The sequence below is a fragment of the Carica papaya genome, chromosome 1, assembly GCF_054855325.1.
Source record: "Carica papaya isolate Zhongbai chromosome 1, ASM5485532v1, whole genome shotgun sequence".
In the NCBI taxonomy this organism is placed as follows: Eukaryota; Viridiplantae; Streptophyta; class Magnoliopsida; order Brassicales; family Caricaceae; genus Carica; species Carica papaya.
In genome coordinates, this window is record NC_142309.1 from 1159342 (window position 1) to 1168555 (window position 9214).

Genomic DNA, 9214 nt, shown 5'->3' on the forward strand with positions numbered 1-9214 from the left:
GAGGAGCGTCCACGGTAAGTCGCAGTCAGATTTGTTTTCTTTTATTTTTTAAATATATATATCAAAATGAGTTTTAAAAAATAATATAATGTTTGATTAAATTATTTTTCAAACGAAAATAAAATATATATTTTCCTGGATTTACACATTCTATCTATTATAAAGTCCAAATAAATCCAAACAAAAACACTTAAACCCATCAAATATCTAGAGTAATTAAGAATAAACATTAATTAATTTGCTTAATTAACCATCTAAAAATACTGAATATTACTTAATTACTTCGATGATCCGGTGAGAAAAGAGAGTGTCTCGGATGGTCTGTCTCCTGCTCTAACCAAGCTGTATGCAGAAGCTCCTGCAATTGCTCCGGCAACTGGTCCTATTACATATATCCACAGTCCTTTAAATTCATGCTTCACAAATGCTGGCCCCAGACTCCTCGCTGGGTTCATCGAAGCTCCTGAAATTGGCCTGCAAATCCGCACACATACGTACATAAAATTTGTATAACACATACTGTAAATCACACCAAAATAAATTTGGATTCTCACCCCGCTACGAAGACATTTAACATTACAGTCATACCAACAGCAATACCTCCTAATTGCCCGATCTGTCAAATTAAACAGTAGAAATCCCATTAAAGACTAATTAATCCTTAACCGTATACGCATATCATATATATTATATATATATATACAAACCGCTCTCTCATCAATGGAAGCACCAAAAATTACAAACGTTAAGAGAAAGGTGATGATGATTTCTATAGCCAAAGATTGACCGTTGGATCCAACCGGCGTCGTTCCGAAATAAGCATTCGGAGTTATGTCGAACATCAGAGCTAATGTTCCGCTAGCGAGAATCGAACCCAGGAACTGAGCTACAATGTAAAAAAGTACCTGCAATACAATAATAATAATAATAAAATTATTAAAATTTAATTATTTTATTTTATTTTTTAATGTTGTAAATTAATTAAATATACCTCCGAAGGTGGAAATTTTTGAAAAATTGTGAAAGCGATAGTAACGGCGGGGTTAAAATGAGCGCCGGAAACATGTCCGACGGTGTAAATCATCACCGTAACTATTAATCCCCACGTCACGCATATTCCTGGAAACGTGACCGACCCATAAATTTTGTTCACTGCAACTGCGCCGCACCCAGAAAATATTATGAAGTAGGTACCTACCAACTCTGCAATTACCTACATAATCACAAAAATTAAACTTAAATTACGCTAATTAATTACTATGATAATCACGATAAAAGGTAATTAATTACCTTTTGAGCAAGTGTAAAAGCCCATAAATTGCTCGAATTTTTGCTTGTGGGTTCGAGTCTGTTAGTTGAGGTGGCCGTGCCTTCTTCTTCTACGTCGGGAGGTACTTCTTCGATGGAATCGTTCTTGGAAGCCATTGTTGGAGGAAGAAAAACAAGAAACTAAAGATGGGTTTTGTAGGGTTTTGAAGGGAGAGTGAGAGTGAGAGTGAGAGTGTAAGTATTTGCTGTATGTATAGATGTGAATCAAAGGGGTTTAGAGGGGTTACAATAGATACGAGTAGAAACCGTTACTTACAACGATTTTAGTGGGATTGAATCTTATCTTCTAAAGAATTTGTTTAGAAGATGGCTAAGTAAAAAGTTAATTAATTTAATAATTTGTTTAAAATAATATGTATATATTGAATAATTACCAAGTGAATTTTAATTATAAATATCCTAATTGCAAATGTGTTTAGATTTTTTTTTTTTTAATTTAGAGAATAAAAAAGGGAAGAAAATATTGGAAATTCGAAAATTAAAAAAGAAAAAAGTAATTTAAATTTTCTTAAAAAATAATTCTTGGTTATGATATTACAGCCAATCACCATCATCTCAGCGCTTCATTTTAATTTCTCACAAATCATAATTAACTCTAATTACTACTTAACAACATGATAATGACATTGCTAATTATTGTTAAACATTAAATCAACACCCTCTATTTGCTGTCTGATACCGAACTTCACCCACCAACAAATTAAGGAAATTATAAATTAATTCAAGAAATTTCTTACCTCTGATTATTAGAAGAATCCAACATTCGATATAAGAAGAAAGAAATAACGAACTGGTAAAAACAAGTCAATATAAATTTACAGAGTCTCGTACCTGCTCTGTATATACTTCTTCTTGACTATCTACCCTGCTCCAGAAATCTTTTAACTTTAAACATGTCTGAAAAGTTTCCAACCAAGATTTGCAGACAAAAATGGAGACAATACGAGGATAAAAACCTTTTACTGATACAATTAACGTTTGATACAAAGGTTTACTTTACAAGCCAAGTACAAAATTATAATTTCCACTTTATTTGGTACTCACCAGTCACCCGATACCACGAGAAAGGCCTGGACTGGCATTTTCTTCTTAAGTATATCTTATTATATATGTATATATATATATATATTTTTTTTTCTACAGTGGAAAATTGTATCATACAAACCCACAGGAGGAAGACGGAAGAAAACAAAAGCTGATCATCATTTGGAAGTGCAACTGGCAATAGGCAGATCAGATGGTGTGCAGACAAGAGCCCTTTGCTGTAAATGTCTCAAGCTCTGTTCCATGCTAACTTGCACCATCTCAGCCAGCATTTTCTTCGCTTTACCGGACTGATCATCTCCATCGATGTGGGAGATTAAATTACAGACGATGTTTTCTAGCGTGTCTGGTTCAAGCTCTGATCTTGGATATGGAGTGTCCCTAAGCAGCCTTAATAAGGTCTGTGCCCTTGCCTGAGACTTGGGTGTTCCCTGCACTGTCAGCTCAAGAAGTCCAGGGATTACCCCTTCTCTAAGAATTGGTTCTCTATATTTACATCGATCACTCTGACACATAGTGAGGAGTGCTCCAACTGCGTGCTCTCGACTTTGGAGAGAGCCATTTTCAAGCACTTCAACAACAGCAAGAATCCCACCTTCTTGATCTGTTAGTGCAGTTCTACCCTCGTCAAAATCCATCAAGGACTCTAGTAGAGCGCTGCACTTTTCTGCTGTTTTTGAAGACTTCTTGCAGGTTTTGAGTAAATTAACTACGGAGGGAATTGGGTTTGTTTGAAGAATTGTGTTGAGATTACTTGACAGAGTAGACAGATTGGAGAGGGCCATCACTGCATCTACCTTGGCTTGTGGGCTTCCATGTTTAAGGATTTTGACAAGAAGGGGGATTGCACCAGAACCACCAATAACTGGCTTGTTTTCTGCAGAAGCAGAGAGTGTAAGTAAAGCTGCAGTTGCATACTCTTGTAGGTTTGAACTTCCTGATTGCAGGAAACCGATAATTGATTCTAATGCACCAGCTTTCAAAATACTAATCTTGTTCCTGCAAAATGTCACAATGAAAATCAAAGAGCAAGTTTTACAATAAAGAACATGAACAGGAACAATTTTCTGATAAAGCATACTAGATTAAGATTAAGACATATAAACGAATTAACTAAAATCCTAGAAGGCATTATCTCGAAAGCCATGCTCATACAAAACGGTGGTTATATAGCAATTGTAAATTGATTCAACTGCATCACGTCCTGCCACTGGTAAGTATCTGTGCTATCTATAAGTAAATAATTTTCTTTACCAACATTCTCACCACAGCTTTATTTATTCCCTAGTTTCTCCAATCATCCACTTGAGATCATATGAAGGTAACTAAATTTGTCAGCTCATCTTTCAACTGTTGAAGTATTTGATCTCTGCTTTCAATTTAGACAGACATGAAGGGAAAAAACAGAACGGGATCTGAACCTAAAATTCAACCGTTCTATAATGCATTCAACTTGGGTAAGAACTGTGTGCTCTATCCATTTTACCGACCTACTTCGAATCTTTGATGCATCCTCTGCTCAAATAAGTTAGTTATTAACACGAGCGGAATAAACTTTAAATGGAAGTGTAACGGGTATGGCTAGTCTTAATTCAACCATTCTATAATGCAAGAAAGGAATCTGAATCTGAAATTCAACCATTCTTAACACATTCAACTTGCAAAAAAACTATATGCTCCATTCATTTCGCCGACCTACTTTGAATCTTCGATGCACCCTTTGCTCAAATAGATTTAGTTATCAACACAAGCTGAATGGACCGTAAAGGGGGAGTGTAATGAGTATGGCTAGTCTTGATTCAACCACTTAATCACCAGCAACATTACCAAAATGGATAATCTTTTCTACAAGTTTCTTGATAACCCATTTTTGTTTGATTCTTTTCTTTTCAGTTTAAACCTATTTGGTTGCTTAAAACTAAAGCAAAAGAACCCCAACCACCCCTTCCAATTACCTCAACTAAAAGAAAAGACAGTCTTGGATGAGAAACCAAAAGCAAATTTGGCTTTTCAATCTTCATTAGAAAGTGAGAGAAATTAAAAAGTAAAACATATGGAAAAGTGCAAAAATAAGATAGTTTTAACTCTCTATTCTACCTCCCAGCCTCACTAACCACTATAATGAGATGATAACTTCAGAGAGAAGATACTAGAAAAGAAAAAAGCCAAAAGGGGAAGAAACTATCTTCAACTCTTTTTTATTTTATTTTAAAGGATTTACTGAGAGAATCCAAACTTGACCAGACAAAGCAAAGTTATCCACAACCCAATTTCACAGTTTACTTTTGGATCATCCTTTCTTATCGGTTATCACCATGTCAGTGATGATACTTTGTTTGTTTGCCAAGAAAACCAAGGAAAATAATAAACGCAGTATTATATCTTATTAAATACAACCGGTGCAACCGTAAGATTCAACTAATATCTTGTTTAGAAAATCAACTCAATTCAATATTAAATTTACGGTCAAAAGTGGGTTTTAAAATTTGATTCCATCTTAACAGAGGCTCTTCTAAAAATATCAATTTCTGAAAGTTCCGTTTTCTACTGAAAAAATGATTAAGAGAAGATTATGGGGTATTCCGGAACTACTGCAGAAACAGAAAAGAAGAAATCCGATTTTCCGGCCAACCAATCAGAAATTAGTTATATTAAAGAAAAAAGTACCGGAAAAAGAAAAAGTTGCGTGTGGGAAACTAATATAGAACAGAAGCTTGTGACTGTAGCGTGATGAATCCGAGGAAAATACTATTAAATTAACAGGAAAGGGTTAAAAAAAGAAATAGTGAACGAAAAATCAAGCGAAGAAAAATCAACAAAAAATTCCTAACCCGTCGAACGCTGAATTCCGGAAAAAGAATTCCGAAAACCCATGAATTCATTCACGAAACCCAAAAAAAACTCCATGAACTAAAACAAATCTCCCAAACTTTTTTTTTAAAAAAAATAAATAAATCATTCGAAATCATAAAAAAAAAAAGGCCCATGTAAATTTGAATTACCAAAACAAGACGAGAATTTGTCAGAGAAAGAGAACATACTTCTCGTCTTTAACGGCGAGATTAAGGAGAGCAAGGAGAGCTGACTCGTGATGCGACTCAGACGAGTCCGGTCGGAGCATGGAGACGAGTGGTTGTACAGCTTCAGAGAGAAGACGTCGACACCTCTGTGAAGTCTTGGTGAGCCGCCGAATTTCCTTAGCCGCTTTAAGCTTCAAATCACCATCGTCGGATTGGATGAGTAACAGAGCTTGACGAACCGCCGACGTCGACGACGAAGACGGCGAAACCGCCGCCACACCGACAACGTCGAGATTGGTGTCCGGGGAGGAGGAGGACGACGACGACGACGAAGAGGAGGAGGAGGTGGTGTGGTTCTCTGCTGCCCCGTCCATGGAAGAACGGTGGGTAGTTGTATGGAAGTGAAAGAAAGAGAGAGAGAGACAGATGGAAGAAAGAGAAAAAAATCAGAGAAGATTTAAGAAAGAGAGAAAGAGAGAAAGAGAGAGAGAGAGAAAACGTAAGGTGAAGGTGAGGGAATTGTTGTATTTGTGGGTGCAGCGTTAAGCAACAGTTAAGGTGGCCACATAACACAAACACATGTATATATATATATATCTCTCTCCCTCTATATATATATATATATAGATACATATACGCCTATACTTCTCCCACGTGTTATGTTCATATTTATAATTTTCTTTTTTAAAAATAAATAAATAAATAAATTTTCAATTTTTTATGGGATTTTATTATTGTTTTCTATTTTTTAAGAATTGATTTGTAAACTCGCGATTGGTTTATTATGCACGCTGTTGGGATCGAGTAGATTTTTAACTTCAAAAATAATAATTTTTTACAAGGCGTATGAAATTAATTTATCTACTTTTTTAACTTATATTAAAATTGATTAAACCTATTAATTTAATATTTAAATATTAATTTTTTTATTTTTATTAATAAGTAATTTAGTATAAAATTTTGTGGGTCTTCGCTTTGATTTGAGTTTCAACATCGTTGACATTTAAAAAAAAAAAAGTATTTTAATATAAAAAAATAATTAAATATTATTTGTTAATTTAAAATTTTGAATTACTAAAAAGCTTATACGGCTAAATTTATGCTTAATTAAATAATTATAATTTACTAATTGAATTATTTCTTAAACCCAAATATTATATTTGATAAGACTTCACTACTTATAAATTAAAAGCTCGAATTTATGGAAATCCAACAAAGGCCACACAACTTTGTTTCTCTTTTAAATATTCTTATATTTTATTCTCAATAAATAAATAAATAATTTTATTTTTCAATAAATAAATAATATTTTAAGATGGGTAACACCTAATTAATGTGCCATTTATTGCAAAAATAACAACATTTTGGACTCATTAATAATATTGGTATGAATTGAAATTACCTAGCTTCTAAGGTATTGAATTTTGTAATTACGAAAATTAATTTTATTTTTAAGAATATATTTGAAAAATATACATTCATCTTTAATGCGACGAAAAATTAGAATCTTATATAGAATATTTAAAATGAAATTAAAGCAATAATAATAATAATAATAAAATTTGAAATGTATTATTTAAATTGTTCTTAAAATTTTGTATACTAATGATTTGATGTTTGTTTGGTCGGAATTTTGACAATATATAAAATATTTGATTAGACAATTAGATATCACTTTTAAGTATAATTTTAATTATTTTCGATTAGACAATAAATATAATATATGCATTATTTTAGTATAATATATATACATACAAGTATTGTTTATTTAATTTGATTTTTAAAAAAATAAGAAAGAATTAAATTATTAAATTTAAATTTAGTAAACTATATATTATTAATTTTCAATTATTGTTTGAAGCTAATTGAGTTAAAATTTAAAAGTATTCTACAAAATTTAATTTTAAAAATAAATTATAACCCTTAACAATAGAATATATACATATATATATTTACATATTCTCGCATAGATATATACTTAATATATATATATATGTGTGTGTGTGTATATGAAAGAATAGGCTAGGAATGTGTCGGTTGCGGGAGGGGGGCAGGGGGCAGTGTGTGGGTAGGCAGTGGTCCATCTACATTATGTGTAAATTGACTAAGTCCCAACCAATCAGCGCACTACTTTTTTTAATAAATTTATTTATTTATTTTATCATATTCAAATTATTTTAATTAAGAAAATTAAATATTTTTTTAATATAAATTTATCAATATTGTAAAATTATAAATTAAAAAAATTATAATTTTATTAATATTTTATATTTTTAATAAATTAAAATTTTAATTCCACTGAAAATTCGATTTAATTTAAAAAAAAAAAAACAAAATGACAGAATTAATTAATTAAGAGGCAGGCAAGCCAATGATTACCCCCACCTGGACAATATCCATCTTCTTATCTTCCATGGGTCCTTCTCACTTGCTTTTCGCACGTGTGAGTACAACCCCTCTAAATATGTATATCAAGTGTATGTACTGTTATGTAGGCACATACAATACATACGCACATATATATATATATACACACACACACACTACATATGAAATACCTATATTAATTTTTTTGTAATTTAAATTAATTTATAAATATAATTTTTTATTTTAATTTAGTATAAAAATAAAAAAAATTTAAAAGAGTATAAAATTGAAAATAATTTAAAAAAAATAGATAAAAATTTAAATTATGGGAGTATTTAAAAAACATTAAAAATTAGAAGTCAAAATACAATTTAGAAAAATTATCCTACGTAAGATGTCTGGTCAGTAGTTCCGGCAAACCAGAACGCGTTGCGTGACAACGGACGCTGACGTAGTACTATGCGGACGATCTGCGTGCCCGCGATTGAATTGTCTAGATTCGCTCTCGTGCGCACAGACGGCGCGGATGCGTTCTCTCTCCAGATGCGATCGGATGATCAGATTTATACGCGATCAATGGTTCAGATTCATTTTTTATTTAAATACGATCGAACGGTTCATATCAAATTGCGATGAACGGTTCATATTCACTCTCTATTTAATTGCGATCTGACAAACCAGATCAAATGCGATGAACGAGATACATAGCTTAATTAATTTGCTTCACTAAGTACCATTCTTAATTAATGAATATTTTTCTTATATGCATATATGGCACAAACATATATACATATATATATATATACATATACATATATATTCATGAGATTCATGAAACCAAATAGAACGAAGTCACAAGCATCATGATTGATGAATCTATAACTTTTGAATTCAAATGTGTAACTTTCGTTGTTTTCACGAGAAAAACAACAAAATGATTTGTTTTGAATGTGTAACCCATGAATTTATATCACCCGTATATATATGTACATATATATATGTATATATATTAAAATGTGTAATGTAACGTAACTATTTTTTCTTTTGATTTGATGATGGATGTATATAAACGTTTTATATATGTATACATTGTTTGTAAAGGTGTTTTTGAAATAACATTCAATTCTTTTGAAAATGATTTCTTTTTTCAATTGAAAAAAAAAGGAGATAATTACCCGCTTAATTACTTAATTATAATTTAAATATTCCAATAATCCTCTATACAATATTTTTTAAAAGTAATCTCGTAAATTTCATTAATTATACGACATATATACACTAATAATGTAATACATAGATTAATTTATTTATAAATATAATTTTTAAAATTTTTTAATTTTGATTTAGTGTAAAAATGAAAGAAATTTAATGGAGAATAAAATTGAAAACAATTTTGAGAAAAATGGGTAAAAATTTAAATTTTGAAGATATTTTTAAAAGAAAAATTAAAAATT

The 9214-nt window shown here is 31.3% G+C and overlaps 2 protein-coding genes across 2 annotated transcripts; both read right to left on the bottom strand.

The window, feature by feature from the left end:
* Positions 1 to 82: 82 nt before the first annotated feature.
* Positions 83 to 2110, bottom strand: LOC110810273 (putative aquaporin NIP-type). Its single transcript, XM_022036755.2, has 5 exons — positions 1291 to 2110; positions 992 to 1213; positions 708 to 905; positions 555 to 616; positions 83 to 474 (listed from the first exon to the last, which is right to left on the bottom strand). Exons 1-5 carry the CDS (start codon positions 1423 to 1425, stop codon positions 279 to 281), a joined length of 813 nt encoding a protein of 270 aa, XP_021892447.1. The 5' UTR covers positions 1426 to 2110; the 3' UTR covers positions 83 to 278.
* A 151-nt stretch (positions 2111 to 2261) lies between these two features.
* LOC110809417 (ARM repeat superfamily protein) lies at positions 2262 to 5963 on the bottom strand. The gene is made up of 2 exons (XM_022035607.2): positions 5415 to 5963; positions 2262 to 3372 (listed from the first exon to the last, which is right to left on the bottom strand). The coding sequence occupies exons 1-2, from the start codon at positions 5765 to 5767 to the stop codon at positions 2532 to 2534; spliced, it is 1194 nt and encodes a 397-aa protein (XP_021891299.1). The 5' UTR covers positions 5768 to 5963; the 3' UTR covers positions 2262 to 2531.
* Between the last annotated feature and the right edge of the window lie 3251 nt (positions 5964 to 9214).